General features: G+C 43.3%; 2 protein-coding genes across 3 annotated transcripts in view; both read left to right on the plus strand.

Moving 5' to 3' along the window:
- Nucleotides 1-177: 177 nt before the first annotated feature.
- syngr1b (synaptogyrin 1b) lies at nt 178-12476 on the plus strand (the record flags this gene model as incomplete). Of its 2 annotated transcripts, none has more annotated exons than XM_079729929.1 (4): nt 178-494; nt 6891-7128; nt 8333-8478; nt 12261-12476. In XM_079729929.1, the coding sequence occupies exons 1-4, from the start codon at nt 393-395 to the stop codon at nt 12474-12476; spliced, it is 702 nt and encodes a 233-aa protein (XP_079586055.1). In that variant the 5' UTR covers nt 178-392. The 2 variants fall into 2 exon arrangements, with proteins under 2 accessions (XP_079586055.1, XP_079586056.1); XM_079729930.1 differs by lacking the exon at nt 12261-12476 and adding an exon at nt 10152-10509.
- Nucleotides 12477-14566: 2090 nt separating this feature from the next.
- The window catches only part of tab1 (TGF-beta activated kinase 1/MAP3K7 binding protein 1), an 18701-nt gene continuing 14649 nt past the window's right edge, over nt 14567-18618 (plus strand). The window contains exons 1-3 of the mRNA XM_079758821.1: nt 14567-14605; nt 15202-15332; nt 15659-15812. Coding sequence (XP_079614947.1) covers nt 14573-14605; nt 15202-15332; nt 15659-15812 — 318 coding nt within the window. The 5' untranslated portion in view covers nt 14567-14572. The remainder of the gene's footprint in view (nt 14606-15201; nt 15333-15658; nt 15813-18618) is intronic.

The raw sequence follows: 18618 nt of genomic DNA on the forward strand, positions 1-18618 counted from the left end.
GCACCCGTGCTCCCCCCTCCTCTTTCAGTCCTTATCCCTGATTAGACTCGGAAGGGGAGAGAGAGCGAGAGAGAGCGAGAGAGAGAGACACACACACACACACACACACATCCCATCACAACCATATCACAGCTACACTGCATCCCAGCATAGTGTAGCGCTGCGCGTAGGCATCGATTTAATTTCAAAAGCTTCATAAAGTGGCGTAGCGGTAAGGTGTGGTGCACCAAGGACACGGATCCTCACCACCACCATCTACACCGATAGCGAATCCTCGCGATTGGTCTCTTTCAGTCTGCGTCGCGAAGAGACGAGACACACACCCCACACCCCTTCACCTTTGAAGCAACGGCTCTCCGGAGAGAGGCGAAGCCAATAGAGCCAGCGCCGCTATGGAGGGCATGCAGGCATACGGAGCGGGCAAGGCCGGAGGGGCGTTCGACCCCGTCACCTTCTTCCAGCAGCCGCACACCGTCCTCCGCATCGTGTCGTGGGTAAGTGCACTCACCTGAAATGTGGAGCTTATCTCATGATATTGAGTACCCCCCCCCCCCCCTCCCCCCACACAACACTAACCGTTGGGTTAAGGACATCGAGGAACATTTGTAAATAATATCAATATCCTCGTCTTTTTTCTCTAAGAATTTGACACTTGCCTGTATATTGCTTTATTTAAATAGAGAGGCGAGGTATAGGTGTAGGCCTAGTGCACGCACCAAATTGAGACGTTGTTTACATATCTGTACCTATTCTGCTAGCACTATTAGGAAAATTGAGTTACATTGTTTGTATGCCTTTTTTGCAGACTCTTATTATTGTATTTTAATAATTCTTTGGGATTTACCAGACGAAACCCAGTTCAATCTTTTGTGATGAAGTAAAATAGAACAGCTCTATTGGACACCCAACACAAGTGTGTTTAATTCCACAAGAAGGGAACAATTACAAGCACACTATCCTACAGCATGGCAGAGAGTGTGGATTGGTGAAATACATAAAGTCTATCGTTTTACCATGAGAATATGTTGTAGCTGTATTAGATGGCTTAGTGCATTCCTGCCCTGGTCATGTGGTCACATGACATCACATGATAAAAGAAACTTCTAGTTGGGTCGGTTGATAGATCAGTGGATGGGGGGAAGAAACGAGAAAGTAAAGACATAATAAAGGCATGTTGGTCATGGAAGAGAGAGCTAATCAATGTGTATATAGTGATCTCAAACCACACACATGGATCCCATTTTTATTGCCTATGTGCTACAATTCATGCCAGGAGGATTGCAGAGCTATTTTAGGTCCAGGCATGCGTTGAGCATGGTACGTTGGTACACATCATGAACGCTCTTGATGTGTACACAACACACAACACAGGGCTTTGACCTCAAAACGGGAGAACGAAAATGTCTGGTCACATGACTATATGCCAAACTAAATTAAAAAAGGAAGATTTCAGCCAATGAAGCAATCTTTGCTGAAAGAGAGGGTAAAGGAAGAGGCATAGAGAAGAGAATTAGAGAGAAGGATGGAGATATATCAATAGAGGGATAATCACTGTCCACTCCTCATTTAACTTGTATATCACATCACACACAAAAACCTAGATAGATATACAATTGACGCCCACCAATGGTAGCCTTTATCCCAGCTGCTGCTGCTGCTGCTGCCATGGCGACAGCCACAATCAAATCTCCTCAAACCAGACGAGCATGTTACTGCAGCCAGAGACGCACGTGCGCATGCACGCACGCACGCACGCATGCATGCACACACGCACGCACGCAGGCACGCACACACCCCAATAAGGACAATTAAGACGTTTATAAGACTGTCTCCTGAAAACAGGTCTGGTCACCCAATGTTTAGAGGACAGCTCTTGAGCTTGTTTGGGGAACTTTAGAGCAGGTCTTTCACTCTGCCAGGGTGAGGGGTTTAATTCCCCGTCTAGATCAACTGGTAGAGCATGACATTAACACTGCCAGCGTTAGAAGTTTGATTCCCTGTCTAGCTCAACTACTGGAGCATGGCATAAACACTGCAAGGGTGGGGGATTCGTTTCCCAGTGGGGCCACCACCCCACCATGCTAGGGTATACCTACCGTATTGTCAGACATCACCACCAGGTGGAATATACAAGCATATGTGAATGTATGCTCCCCATAGTAAACCAGTGGACTCTGAGCTCTATTAGCTCTTGTTCTCCTGACTGTCCCAGGAGGTCTTCATGTTGGGAAGAAGAGCTGCATTGGCTTTTCCGTGTGCATTGTTTGAGCACACGGGGTATTGTCGTGCCGCGTGCTGCTGCTGTGTCAGCCTATAGGAACATGTATTCAACACCAGACGGGCGGGGCGCCCTCCTGTTTCGAATTTGCTTACAGATGTTGTAAGAGGATCCAGGTGTGCAAATCCAGCCCTATGCAAATTACACAGTAGTAAGTGTACTTGTTTAGGTGTTGAGTTACTGTGGAGATTGTTGTTCAAGATGTTACAGATTATGTTATTGTTGTGGGGAATTATAATGAAGTAGAATTTATGTCCCCCAAAACAGAGCCTCAAAGGTACAATATGTAACCTGGACACCTTGCGTTTGAAATAGGTACTGCAGTCAAAAAAGCAGTAGAGCCATGGTTTCTCAAGCCAGGTTGAGAAACCATTCTGGGCTCTAAGCCTTCTGCATCAAATGCAACTCCTAAGATTGACATGTGTTTTAACACAGCTCTGGTCATGGAGCTTTTCCGATAGTGGAATGGGTTTTTAGGGCAGCTCTAGAGCTACTACAATCTCAGTTGATCCAGTTTTCTAGCTTTAATTGCTGCAGAAGGCTATCTTTGTGTGTCAATGTGTTTCATATCTGATCCCGGGTAGTGTGAATCATAGTGAATCATTACACACAGGCCAATACAAAATCAAACGTCCACCCCAAACAAAAATATCAAAGGTCTGTAGCATTGTGGTTGTAGAATCCAGTATTTCGACTTGGTATCATCCCTTATTCTCTGAACACACACACATACAAACACACACATACACATATACATTCACACGCATGCACGCAAGCACACACACACGTCATCACAAGCATCCATCTCCTGGAGATTGATGCTTTTCATGTGTTATTAGTAAATTCTTCTTCTAGTCACCAGATCAGGACCCCTCGTCAGGACCCCTTCACAATGCCTGCTTTCATCAGGCCTACCACATGCTCTGTCTGCAGGCTCCAGGAGCACTTAAATGCCTGGGCCGAAACCTGTGTGTGTGTGTGTGTGTGTGTGTGTGTGTGTGTTATTAAGCTGTTTCAAGAGCACATGTCACATGATATCACATCACATGATACTTTTGCACCCTTTGTTATTCTTCGCCTCCCTCGCCCCTGTACCGATGATGAATGAATGAGGTCACCGGGTGAACGGAGCTTGATGTATTTCCATGTGTTTTAAACCAAAGATTTGTAATGTTAGTCACCATTCCAGTTTTCCATTGTTTGTTAGTGTCAAGCCACTAAAGCAATCTTACTGGAACAAACAGGTGCTCGTTAAGTAGGAATGGAATTAAGGAGCCCCCTCAATGCACCCCCTCAAGGCTATTGAGTCGTAACCAATGAGGTTCCTTGGAGAAAACTTCAAACTCACGTACTGCAACCCATGTCACTTCCCAGTCACAAATGATCCGCCTCAGACCAGAATCAAGCCAAGGCGTTGAAATACTACTTCCAATACTTTACTACTATTTAACAATTTGGTAATTTACAGCGAATTATCATTGAAAAGGCAGCCACTTATCGCCAATGGCAACACCTTTTGTGATAAGTGGTAATTTGACTTCTAAGCCGTGTCATTACCGACACCCAGCACGTTCCATTCATAATATTGCAAATGCATAGGCTTTCCTCAGTGGGCGTTCTAATCAATCCCCATTGTGTAACCCCACTCCGAAGATAGTGACTTAACAGACATTTATTCACATGAAAATCCTTGAGATTGATACTTGAAGGATTGGCTGAATACAGAGACGGTTTATCAAAGACAACAAGCTGGTAAAACTGAACATTTAATCCCAGATGGGAAATGACCAATAAATACAGGACATTTAAGAATTAGAGAGAGGTTAACACGAGTATCATCACAGTGATTAGCAAAGAGGGAGAATCACGGACACGCCCCATCGGCTTCTCTTACAGTCACTTCTCTACATCACCATTCTTAGACTGCCTGCTTCCTCTTCTGACTAGCCACTTCTGCAGCCGCCCCAGGTGCACGCTGCTTTACCTTGGGATGGGGTAACACTCACACACACGATGTATCGTGTGTGTGTGTGTGTGTGTGTGTGTGTGTGTGTGTGTGTGTGTGTGTGTGTGTGTGTGTGTGTGTGTGTGTGTGTGTGTGTGTGTGTGTGTGTGTGTGTGTGTGAAGAGAGAAGCAACACCACTCACTTGGGAAAGAGGGAAATGGGGATTGAGAGAGTAAGGGAGAGAGCTAGAGTGAGAGAAAGAACAACATGAGGGAGGGATGATTAGCCCTGTCTAAAAATAGTCCCATGTCCGTAACCCCTGTGCCCTTTCCTCTCTTGCCTCCTCCATCCTCATCTCTCTGTTCCTTCTCTCCGCATTCAAGTCCCCTCTAATCTTTCCTCTTTCCTAGCATCTCCTTTCCTCTCCCCTTTCCACTCTCCTCTTTCCTCTTCAAAATTTCTCTTTGCTTGCGTCTCATTTCATCTCCCCTTTCCTCTTTCCACCTCTCCTCTTCCCTCACATCTAGTTTCCTCTTCCCTTCCCTCTCTACTCTTTCCTCTTTCCACCTCTCCTCTACCCTCACATCTCATTTCCTCTTCCCTTCCCTCTTCTCTTTCCTCTTTCCACCTCTCCTCTACCCTCACATCTTATTTCCTCTTCCCTTCCCTCTTCTCTTTCCTCTTTCCATCTCTCCTCTTCCCTCACATCTCATCTCCTCCTCTCTCCTCTATCCTTTTTTCACCTCGCCTCTTTCCTTGCATCTCATTTCCTATCCTAATTCCTTTTTTCCTCTTATTCCACTTCTCCTCTTTCCTCTCGTCTCATTTAAACTAATTTTTCCTCCTTTCCTCTAATTTTCTCTCTAATTCTCAATCTTTCCTTCTCAACGCTCTTACCTCCCCTTGTGTGCTTACCTTCCCTTCTCATTTCCTCTCCTTCCTCACCCTCTTATCAGCTGACCCATAGTGTATGTTCAATCCTTCCATTGTGAGCGTGCCATTGCGTGCCAGCCCGGGGGACATCAGATGGTGCATAAGACGCTATAAATCAAGCTAGTCATGGTTTATGGTCGAGGAGGCGAACACTACAGACACTAGTTTTTCATTGTATATTTTTAGATTCTTATTGTATCGTTGACTATTGACACATCATGGCTTTTCTTTGTTAATTAATTTACTTTTTTGTGTTTACCGTACGCATGGTAGTTATATCATATCTCTCTCTATCTGACTTTGTCTCTCACTCTTTCTCTCTGCCATTCTTCAGCTCTCACTTTAGCTGTCACCAAGAGAGCTTATGACCAAAGTGCTTTATTATGTCTGTGTGGGAGAGAGGAAGTGAAGTACCATGTGTTCATGGCAACAGGAATTAATCAGAATATAAATTCCTGTTTCTCATCCCGGCACCCTAAAATATATATACTTATATATATACTAATATATATATCTACCCGAGTGTTAACATTCAAACACACAATAAACACAACACACATACTATGGATTACATCAGGCCTTCCCAAACACTTTGGGTCACCTGACTTGAATATTGGACGAGGGGAATTGCGGTCTTCTAAACTATCGAGTGTTGATGATACATTTCTGATTGAAGGTGCTTATATTTGAGTTTGGTAAAAAGAGGGAGCTCACTAATAGCTGACGGATGGCTATGCTATTTCTATAAATGTTATTTAAACCGTAAAAGGTCGTATTAGCAATGTTGGGTGAGTCAATACTGTTGGTATTTGAAGCAAAATCCCAAACAAACAGAGCCAGCCCACACCTCCGTTCCGTGTTTCATGCATCCAGTAAAAAATCATGATCGCAGCCCAAAACCCAACAACACATTTACCCATTGCCGGTGATTGGTTGGAATACAATTTAATTTAGTTTTGAGTGGTTGGTAGTAACAATTTTCTTTGCGTACAATCTCAGAGCAATGGCTGCTTATAGAAACACATTTTTTTGACGGCCTGCTTATGGGGCGGGCAGCTAGACGATCGTGAGTAAAGATTAGATGAATGTGAACATTTATGTTTCGGCCTAGAGTCGCTGATACAATCTTTGATATATTGTTAGTGCGGGATTTTAAACATCTCTCAAATTCCTGTATATAAACAGCATAGCGATTCATACCCACCACCAGCACGTGAATGGCATGATGCACATATGTTCACTAGGACATTGATATTACGGGCAGTTTTAGTTTTAGTTTTATTGTGTTAAAACATTACAACAGTAATTAAGTTAGAGAGGAGAAATGAAATGACCCATAGTAGAGGAGAGAGAGAGAGAGAGAGAGAGTGTGTGTGTATGTGTGTGTGTGTGTGTGTGTGTGTGTGTGTGTGTGTGTGTGTGTGTGTGTGTGTGTGTGTGTGTGTGTGTGTGTGTGTGTGTGTGTGTGTGTGTGTGTGTGTGTGTGTGCGTGCGCACGAGCGAGCATGCGGTAGTCGTTAGAGCAACCTGCCCTTGTGAAAGGTCACATTTTATAGCACTATATCCTATATATCACTCAAACATCGCACGCAGACACACTGAACACTTGTAATATCAGCAAGAGGCTGGGCCAAATGAGGTCAAATGACACAAAGTTACACACAATAGCGCACATGTCGCGTGGACACAGGTACAATCCTCAATATGAATTATTTTCTCTTTTCCTCCCCTAGCTGTTCTCCATCGTCATCTTCGGGTGCATTGCTAACGAGGGATACATCAACAAACCCAACGAGGTGGAGGAGTTCTGCATCTTCAACCGCAACCACAACGCCTGCAACTATGGCGTGTGCATGGGCTCTCTGGCCTTCCTGTGCTGCCTGGGCTTCCTGGCACTAGATGTCTACTTTCCCCAGATCAGCAGTGTCAAGGACCGCAAGAAGGCCGTGCTGGCCGACGCTGGAGTGTCTGGTAAGTGGAGGAGCAGTGACCTACCCAGAAAGATTGTCAGTTCAAAACCCCTGCATAGTCTGCAGCCTACATGTTTGCAATCCCCGAGCAAGATGCCCCCAGCCCCTGACAGACATGTTCATTATTGACCTCATAGGTGGTCTTTGGATAAAAGCGTCTGTTAAATCCCCAATTAGTAAATGGTCCTAGTAGGTCTGTAGTATCACTAGCTCCACCCATACAGAACGGTTGTGACACGTTTGCTGTGGGAAAACAACAAAAGGGATGCGGGAGCGTCAGCATTTTGGAACCTCAGCAACCCCTGGTGTTGGAAAATGATGGAAGGGGATAAAGAGATAAGGGATTTAGATTTAGTTAGGGTTTTAGCTTCACACTGGGTATTAGATTCACTTCAAAGGGCCTTAGCCTATTGTTGTGATTATTTAGTACTGTTGTAAAGTTTGCCATTACATGTCCAATGGTTTACTGTGATGTTTTTAAGCTTTGGTAAACCAGCCAAAAACAAGCCAGAGTGGACTACTGGGACAGGGAATCTTTCTATATTGTATTGTTAGCATCTTGTTTGTTATCATGCCTGCTGTCATGCCTGCTTTTGGTATAATTCGATAAATAGACCCCTGCGTAGCGAGTGTGCGTCACTGCCAGTGCCGACAGTAAATTGTCTTCTTACTCCTACTTCTACTTAGTCTTTTGGCAGATGCTTTTATCCAAAGCGACTCACGGTGCATTTAGATTTTATTAAGGAGCTGGTAGTGGGGAGGGAATCCTTTGCTAGTGTAAGATTGTTGCAATCAACTTAAGTTGCACAAAGAAGAAACCCAATGTACTAAGATAGATATGGCTGTTGACTATTTTAATTGGCTGCCTCTTCCAATGATTGAGTGGGCTAAGCCACTGTTGCTAATGCTCGCATAAGGAATAAGGAGCAGAGTTCAGGTCGAGTGGTGGCGAGCCCGGTTGGAAGCTTTCAAAGTACGCCAACATCAGGACATCCATGCATGTTATTGTTGGAGCAGAACCTGAACACATGTTTTGTTTTATCACTTTTTCTATTGTCAATATCCACTCAGGATTATTATCATCCTGTAAAAATCTAACATTTTAATATTGCGATATACACACACGATTTTTCCAAAAAAGCCTGCCCAAAACATCTGGTTCATCATCTCTCTTTCTCCCCCCCCCCCCCCCCCCCCGCCTTTAGCCTTCTGGTCCTTCATGTGGTTCGTCGGCTTCTGTTTCCTGGCCAACCAATGGCAGGTAGCCAAGTCTGAAGACAACCCCCTGAATGAAGGGGGTGACGCGGCCCGCGCTGCCATTACCTTCGCCTTCTTCTCCATCTTCACATGGGTAAGCAGGGCAGTCGCCTGGGGCACGAGGCCGCTAGTTGAAGACCGGTAACTAGCAAGAAAGTAAGCTTACAATCAAGCCACAGGGCAGTTGCCCCGAGGGCCATGCCACTAGCTAAAGCAGGTTGGAAGGTAAAAAAAACACAACACAGATATGAAAACCACACAAATAAAATAAAGAAAAACATAACACTCTTGTGTCTTACCCAAAACTGACAAAAACTGTCTTCTCAAAGATAACCAAAGTTTAGGCCTATATTTTAGTTACTCATTACACGTATAAAGGGCACACTTTCAATATCTTCCAGATCTTGCCCTGAGCTGTGGCTTCGGGCCCTGTACGCATACTGGCTAACATTATCAGGCCCGTCAGCCCATTAGGTATACCAGATCGTTATTTGCCATCCACTGACAGGAAGATGGCTATATCTGTAATAAAAAATATGCTAACGCTGCAATTCTAGTAAGCTCCCCCCCCTGAGCGGTGAACTCCCCCCAAGGCAGAGAGCCCAGACCCTGGGGAGGGCTGGTGCTGCACTTCCCTTGGGGCTCTGGGGGCTCACTCTGTTAGCCAGTTGATCGTGTGTGTGTGTGTGTGTGTGTGTGTGTGTGTGTGTGTGTTCACAAAACTCACAGTTTGGTACGGTATGGTGGTGTCAAGGCTCTTACTAGGGTCGGCTTAGCTCAGGAGGTAGAGCAGTTGCCTTGTAACCGAAAGGTCGCTAGTTCGATCCCCAGCCCCTCCTAGCTGATTGTTGATGTGTCCCTGAGCAAGACACTTAACCCTAACTGTTCCTGACAAGCTGGCTGTCGCCTTGCATGGTTGACTCTGCCGTCGGTGTGTCAATCTGTATATTAACCGATGTAAGTCGCTTTGGATAAAAGCGTCTGCTAAATGCCCTAATTGTAATTACTACAAAATCAACATTTTTGATTTGTCTTTTAGATTCTCCATCAATTGTTATAAAAGCTCTGTAGCTGCAGACAACCACCTGTATTGAGCTGGCTCCATGTCGACTTGTCATTTTGTGGTGTTGGATAAGGCAGATTGTACTGTCTGGGCAAAATGTGTCTTGGAAGTATAAGTGTATTGCAGGTCAAGCACCTTAAACACGTTCATCTATCACTGAGAAGGGAGTCTTAAATCTGCTTAGGAGTTTCGCTATGGCTGCGGTGCCTTAAGGTTAAGAGACAGAAGATGTACACACCGTCTTCACGTGAGACGCGTTTGGACACCTTGCGGGAGCCTCTCGATTGTTCTGCTGTGGCGAAAGCGCGGAGGCGTCTCGCTTCAAGATTTGCAGTAAAGTCCAAAGCTAATGTGTGTTTTCAACTGTCCGTGATGGAGAACACGGCGCCCGACCTATAGCGACGCGCTCTGTGTCCCAACAGTGTACCAAGTAACCTCAGACTCTGTGAGCGTCACTAAAGGTTAAGTGGATATTTTCCCCACTTTAATTCTGCCATATACGCCATTTGTGGAATGGCGTATAGGGCGGAACGCCAGTGCGTTCCACCCTGGACCCTGTAGGCGGGTAGCTCAATACAAATACATGCAGCCTTTCAGCCCTAGCGTGCATGTATGCATTTCTAGGTGTGTTTTAGAGGACGCCGTGTGCGTATTTGCGTTACAATTCATGGGCGCGCGTGTGTTTGTGTCTGTGTTTTTTCCAGGGTGCTCAGGCCTTGTTTTCGCTGGAGAGATTAAAGAACGTGTCGTTTGAAGAGGAGTACAACAAGCTGTTCCCCTCCCAGCCACACCCCCCTATGATCTAACACATATGTACACCCCCTACTAACACACAAACACGCACACATACGCACACAAATGTACAAACCTTACTAACACACACACAAGCATGCACAGGCATGCAAGCAACAAACACACAAACAGGCGCCTACACACACACACACACAAACACACACACACATATTCAAGTGTGCGCCTTTGCACACACACACATGCGCGCACACTCTGAGCTGCACTGATTACTATGGTATTGCACTTGTAAAACTATTAAGAGTAGTCAACATCCACTCTTTCATAGGAGATCTCAACAGCTTCATGATGCCTGAAGTCCATATTACACTTCTTCATAGACTCCAACACCATGGACAAACCGTTTGTCTCTGCGACATGTTAGCTCATTTATGATGGATGACTTCAGTAGGTTGCATAAATGCAAAAATTGCAGAAGTTGGCTCTTATGAGAAGTGATGCAGAACCATCAGATATGATTTACTTTATACATCCCAAGCAGGTAATTTTGCTTTATGCGAGTCATGAGGTAGAGACACAGGGTAAGCTACGGCTGCTTTTCGACGTAGTAGTATGATTTATTCCTGAGCCTGGCTGTGTTTTGCTTTAGAAAACCCACCAATTTGACGTTGGCTTGTGTTACTGGGTGGTTTCAGCGAGGCCTGTATGTAGGTGTGCTGGAATGAGCAAAATAATTACTGCCTGGATGTAATGTTGCCATGGGGATGGGTTGTACACCTGTTTTCATTAAGTTACCAATGTTTTATGTATTCTCCAATAAATGTTTTATGACTTTATTGACGGTGAAAGTGCCCTGCTAAATTGCATCTGAAACGGTCCCCCCCTGTAGTTTAGCAAAGTTAACTTTGGCAAAGTTAACTTAGTTAAGCTGGCATGACTTTGTAAGGGGTTTGCTTTTCAAATGCAGTCGCTTGATTATCTGATCATTAATATTTAACATTTATATTTTCCCAAACAAAAACAAAGGAAAGGAAAGAAAATATATATATTTTAAAGGTCTTTCTCCCTTTTAGTTTAACAACCAATCATTAGGTAAGACCACTTTGTGTTTGATCAATTCTTTATTTTTTTTAATGAACATGCTGACTTACCATTTATAGCCTTTTGGAAACAAAGGGTATAAATAGTGTGAATAGACAACATTATTGGAAGACCTAAACACCCCCCAACCATCTTTCTGTCTGTATGTACAGATTCCAAAGTTAGTCTACGTCAGCTGATAGACTGATAACTTCAGTTCTGCCTGTCATAGATAACAACCCCCTTGGAGTTCACACGCACCCTTCCACTGTTCAAGTGTTTGTGTATAGGGTTCAGGAAAAGGGTGTGTGTTTTTGTCACACCTCTGCATGAAAAATACCCAATGCTATCTCCACAACATGGGCTATAGAGCTGATTCTCTGGAGGGATGCTGTTGGAGGTCCAGAGGAAAAGAGAGATCCTGTGCTCTCTCTCTCTTATTTGTGTGTCTGTGTTTCTATACTAACGCTGCTTCGGCTTGTATCTTGACGTCCATTACGCTTCACTGTGTTTTCCAGACAATAACTAATCTGATCTTGCTTCTCTTGTTTGTCCTCTGTGTCTCGCTCGCTCTGTCCTCCCTCTCTTTCTTTCTTCCACTCCCTACTGCCAATTTCTCCATCCTCCCCATTGTCCTCTCCTCCCTTCCCCCCTCATCACCTCATCTCACCCGACCTCCCCTCTCCTGCTTTACTTCCTCTAATTCTTCTCCATCGACCCGTCCACCGACATCCCTCCTTCCTCTCCCCTATCTATCTATCTATCTATCTATCTATCTATCTATCTATCTATCTATCTATCTATCTCTCTCTCTCTCTCTCTCTCTCTCTCTCTCTCTCTCTCTCTCTCTCTCTCTCTCTCTCTCTCTCTCTCTCTCTCTCTCTCTCTCTCTCTCTCTCTCTCTCTCTCTCTCTCTATCTATCTATCTATCTATCTATCTATCTATCCTCCCACTCCCCTCCGCCCTCGGACCGCTCCCCAAGGCGGTGCAGTCGTTCCTGGCCTTCCAGAGGTACAAACTGGGGGCCGACTCTGCCCTCTTCTCCCAGGACTACGTGGACCCCAGCCAGGACGCATCCGGGGCCCCCTACTCCTCCTTCAGCCCCGGAGACGACCAGGAGAGCCCAGAGGCTCCGGGACAGGCCAGGGGTGAGGCGGGCTTTGAAGGCGGAGACGGCTATCAGCGTCAGGACTACTGAAAAGAGACCGTCAGGGGGTACATGGGGTCACAGGTTTTTGGGATTTGGCCCTGGTCGTGTAGTTGTTGGGGTTAGAAAAAATGTACATGGGATTATATTCAATTTGACGACGGGGTTGAAAGGGGGTTGTTGAATGCAGGAAAACACGCTTAATGAGATCCAGGTCGCTCCTCCACGTTTGCCTTTTTTTCTCCGAGGTGCATTGTTTGGTTCTCTTTATCAGTGTTTATGCTAACCAAACAACATGCAAGTAAACACATATAGGCTACAGTGTAGCACATGAAGTACCGTTGGAAAATAACCTCCTTAGAGCTGCACCAGACAGACAAACAACCCATCACCTTATCCCGGCTTCTGCTAGTCTACATATGCATAGACACATTAAGGTGCTTTTAGACCAACAACCAACAAACTCGGACAACAGTGGAAACTAGGCTATAGTTGCATGGTCAAAAATACATCAGACCATGTGCAACAACCACCAACTATTGTTCCTTTCTGTTCGTTCCTCTTGGCTGGGGCAGTGTTCCAACACTGATAGCTTGAGAGATGAACAGCGTTAGTCCGTTCAGGGGATGGAGGTCATGTTTATTGCCCTACTAAAACAAATATAGTCAACGGGGGGGTTTTGCTATCGGTGGCCTTCGTGGTGACTGCCAAGCTTAATTAATCTACAACAACAGGAAAACAATTACCCAACCCAAAAGGAGCCTTACAGCAGCAGCTTCTATTATTTTCGTCCTAAATCGTCAATTCACCTTGCAAAAAGCTGTAATATTGCACTGCCAACTCCGTTATGCTGGTGGTCAATGATTGAATATCCCAATTAACAACAAATCACATTGAGTCTAGTCAAATGGTTATTTACAAGCTGTTACAGTTGTTCCGATTCTTTGAAAATGGAAAACTGATCTCAGTAAAACAACGTTCAGATTACATAAGGACATTGCTCTGACAGCATTGCTCTGACAAAAAATATACTAAATAAAAGTATCTTTGTATATAAATAAATATATAAATGAATCTCTACGTCAGCTTATCAAGTTTTTTTATTTATTTATTTTTAGGGCATTATGCTATGTCAAAAATAAAATAAATAGAGGTATACATAAAATAAGATATACAGTCTTGAGTGTTTTGTGCGTGATATCACGTTAGCCTCCTTTATGTTGTCAGATATGGAGATGTTTTTATTTTTGGTATAATAACATGACTTTAAAAAATACTGCAACAAAAAAATAGACCAAATTGTGAGACTATAAAAACATATATATATATATGCTTTTATAAATACATTTAGATTTAGAAATATGTGATGTTACTCTGTCAACTTAAGTAACATAAGGTTTCAAAAAAATATTGTACATGTCCTGAGATGAACTAATAAAAGTCAATACAATATGAATAAATATCTGAATTTCTATCTTTCGTGTGTGTGTGTGTGTTTGTGTGTGTGCGTGTGTGTACGTGCGTGCGTGTGTGTGCGTGCGTGCGTGATGGATTAGATTGTAAATATGTGTTTTTAGATCCCTTTAGCGGCAGCAAATTGTCCAAGTGAATACAAATTCAAAACAACTTACTTGTCCGTTTTAAGTGGATTTTCGATTCACTTCAAAATCTATTCAAGAACTAATAAAATGATATATTCAAATAAAATGTAAATATACCTTATTAAATAAAGAATTATATTGTCAAATAAAGATTATTAACATATTTTCCAATTTCTTTACTAAATCCTTATAGTCCTTTCAATAAATATATATGTATCATTGTTGCCCAAAAATGGTTACTTAAATTATCGGATGACAAATGCACGCCTGTCTAAACAACTTTTCAGCCACTTGGAGGCGCTATAGGTCTAGTTTTCATTCCAGTAAAAGATACCTACTAACTATTAACTTATCTAGGAACTATTACATAGATCCTCATCAGTCCTAACCTGGCGGACATTTTGCAAAAATGTATATTCTTTTCGGTCGATCAGAGTATAAAATAACTCGTTTTGTTATTATAATGAAGCACTTTATATACCTGGCACTAACTGCGCAGCTTCTGCGCAGCGGTGACGCCCTAATCCACTTGATGAAACAGCCAAGATGGCGGCCCAGCGGAGGAATCTGATGCAGAGCGTAAGATTATTTTTTAAGCTATTGCTTTCACGAATACCTTTCACTTAACAGTATACGTTTGATTAAAAGGTCTCTATGTGCTCCATCTACCAGTACTGTTGTCTCAATGCGAGTCTTCATAGCTGTGTTTAACGTGCTGCTAATGTCAACGCTAAATTAACTAGATGCACTCACGTTCATACCATCACATCTTACACAACTTTATTTTGATAAACACAATATAGTATTAACTCAAATGATATATTATATATTATCTGGAAGGAAGAGACAATGGGAGCACAGCACAGCTTTCTAGGTTGCAGCGAAAAGTAACTTTTTCATAGACCTTAACTATCAGTATTAGCGCGGGCTGTCATTTGTAAACAAGTAGTTGAACACCATCTGTAACTGTTACACTAATAAGCATATACAGACATGGTAGGCCGACACATTCAATATCAGTCAGGCTATGCGATTGGGACAAACATGTGTGATGGAATACATTTATTAGTGTACTGACGTACAATTTAGTTTGGTAATTTGCATAATGCTTACTATTAAATATTTTATGTTCATCTGTTAATCAAATGTATGAACGCAACACGTTTTGGCAACAGCATCAGAGCTGGACAGATGACCTGCCTCTCTGCCAGATGTGTGGGGTGGGCTCGGCTCCCAACTGTGTCTACAGCCCTGACGGTAAAGGCACTCAAAGCCACCCCAACGAAGATGGACACCTACGGTTCAGGTGAGAAAGTAGCGCTTTGGATAATTGGGCTTTCACAGCAAATTACATCATGGAATGTTTGCATTGTCAATACTCCTAATACCTAATTGTGAAGACTCAAGAGAGTTGAAGGGCTGGAAATTTCTAAATATACGTAAGCTAGGCTAATTAAAACTTTATTTTGCCACGTCTTGCATGAGAAATGCCGTGGCATTCCCATACTTTCCATACTTAAACATAATTTCACGATTAAATCCAAAACCATGTCCCTACCGCAGTATGTTTATGTAATGTAGTGGTCAAGCCGCAGTAGTAGTAATGCCGGGTGTTGTGGTGCTTCCCTTCAGGGGGGAGGACGGTTGTTTCCTGTACGGCGTGTTCAACGGCTATGACGGCAGCCGCGTGGCAAGCTACGTGTCCCAGTTCCTCACTGCCGAGCTGCTGCTGGGACAGCTCAACTCCACACACACCGACGACGACGTGCGCAGACTCCTCACACAGGTTTGTGTGTGTGTGCCATTCAGTTACCTATTGTGTATTGCGCAAAACTTGAAATGAAAAGTATGCATTCATCCTTTATTGGATGAATTTAACACTGTATTAAAGGATTATTCGTTACAGATTCAAGACATGAACTATAGTAGTATGTATGTATTATAGTGTGTAATTGATAGCTCACCTGTTCAGAGTTCACCTCGACTCTGCATAGAAACCAATGCACAGCCACTAACCATTGAATGTTGTACGTCCTGGCACTTGTACATTGCACTTATTCAAGGTACCTAATTGTGTAGCATCTACAGTAGCTGCTATCGTTGCTTTACACGGGGAATGGGTTAGCCTAGCGATTGTAATACTTGCACTTGGTTCTATGAACATCTTTACTGTACCGACAGCGATATATTGTTTCACTTCTTATGACAAATGTACTTCGTGTAACAAATGCACTTATTGTAAGTCCCTTTGGATAAAAGCGTCTGCTAAATGCCCTAAATGTAAATGTAAATGTAATAGCTGTCCAACCCTTTACTCACTGATATCCAACCTAAATTTCGCTTCCTGTGGCAGTTCACTGTTATTTAATCACATGTTGTCATGTCTCCTTTTATCTGGGCCCCTTTTAAAGTGGTTCCCATGGTTACAGACCATTAAAATAGGTCAGTGACCAGTGATCAGTAATGCTCATCTCCATCATCAGCCATCATTGATTTACCGATCTGCGTATACAGGAAGAACATAATATTTGAGTATAATACCACTGTTTCAGCAGTGGTGCTTTGGTTTACTGGTAAATTAAATTTTCTTCTTTCCATGTTTCATGAGATGTTGCAGATACTTAAAGGCAGATATACACATACAGTGGGGCAAAAAAGTATTTAGTCAGCCACCAATTGTGCAAGTTCTCCCACTTAAAAAGACGAGAGAGGCCTGTAATTTTCATCATAGGTAAACCTCAGCTATGAGAGACAAAATGAAAAAAAAAAATCCAGAAAATCACATTGTCTGATTTTTTTAAGAATTTATTTGCAAATTATGGTGGAAAATAAGTATTTGGTCACCTACAAACCAGCAAGATTTCTGGCTGTCACAGACCTGTAACTTCTTCTTTAAGAGGCTCCTCTGTCCTCCACTTGTTACCTGTATTAATGGCACCTGTTTGAACTCCTTATCAGTATAAAAGACACCTGTCCACAACCTCAAACAGTCACACTCCAAACTCCACTATGACCAAGACCAAAGAGCTGTCAAAGGACACCAGAAACACAATTGTAGACCTGCACCAGGCTGGGAAGTCTGAATCTGCAATAGGTAAGCAGCTTGGTGTGAAGAAATGAACTGTGGGAGCAATTATTAGGAAATGGAATACATACAAGACCACTGATAATCTCCCTTGATCTGGGGCTCCACGCAAGATCTCACCCTGTGGGGTCAAAATGATCACAAGAACGGTGAACAAAAATCCCAGAACCACACGGGGGGACCTAGTGAATGACCTCCAGAGAGCTGGGACCAAAGTAACAAAGGCTACCATCACTAATACACTACGCCGCCAGGGACTCAAATCCTGCAGTGCCAGACGTGTCCCCCTGCTAAAGCCAGTGCATGTCCGGGCCCGTTTGAAGTTTGCTAGAGAGCATTTGGATGATCCAGAACAGGATTGGGAGAATGTCATATGGTCAGATGAAACCAAAATAGAACTTTTTGGTAAAAACTCAACTCGTCGTGTTTGGAGGAGAAAAAATGCTGAGTTGCATCCAAAGAACACCATACCTACAGTGAAGCATGGGGGTGGAAACATCATGCTTTGGGGCTGTTTTTCTGCCAAGGGACCAGGACGTCTGATCCGTATGACGGAAAGAATGAATGGGGCCATGTATCGTGAGATTTTGAGTGAAAACCTCCTTCCATCAGCAAGGGCACTGAAGATGAAACGTGGCTGGGTCTTTCAGCATGACAATGACCCCAAACACACCGCCCGGGCAACGAAGGAGTGGCTTCGTAAGAAGCATTTAAAGGTCCTGGAGTGGCCTAGCCAGTCTCCAGATCTCAACCCCATAGAAAATCTTTGGAGGGAGTTGAAAGTCTGTGTGGCCCAAAAACATCACTGCTCTAGAGGAGATCTGCATGGAGGAATGGGCCAAAATACCAGCAGCAGTGTGTGAAAACCTTGTAAAGACTTACAGAAAACGTTTGACCTCTGTCATTGCCAACAAAGGGCATGTAACAAAGTATTGAGATGACCTTTTGTTATTGACCAAATACTTATTTTCCACCATAATTTGCAAATAAATTCTTTAAAAATCAGACAATGTGATTTTCTAGATTTTTTTTTTTTCATTTTCTCTCATAGCTGAGGTATACCTATGATGAAAATTACAGGCCTCTCTCATCTTTTTAAGTGGGAGAACTTGCACAATTGGTGGCTGACTAAATACTTTTTTGCCCCACTGTAAATGATAAGAAAAAAATGTAACTTTTAATACTGTGAGGGAAAGTCTGTGTTTTAGCCTCTAATGAGTTTTGCTTTGTATTTTGTTGACACATTGCCCTTTTTGTCTTACCGACAAGGCAAGTTGCCATGACTACCGACAGTCAGGTGGGATACTGAGGCCCTGGGCTGCTCATAGGGACTCTCTGTTGCCTTAACCATGGTTATTGCATTAGAGAGAACTGAAACCAGACAATAGATCTGACGCGATTTTAAAAGACATACCTGTTAGGGTCTCCCTCCTTCAAAGGTGTATACTGAATGATTGTTTGTATCTCAGAAGTCCGAATGATTGTTTTCAAGCTTAATCAGGGGGTT

The sequence above is a fragment of the Pollachius pollachius genome, assembly GCF_949987615.1.
Source record: "Pollachius pollachius genome assembly, chromosome: 2".
NCBI classification, from domain to species: domain Eukaryota; kingdom Metazoa; phylum Chordata; class Actinopteri; order Gadiformes; family Gadidae; genus Pollachius; species Pollachius pollachius.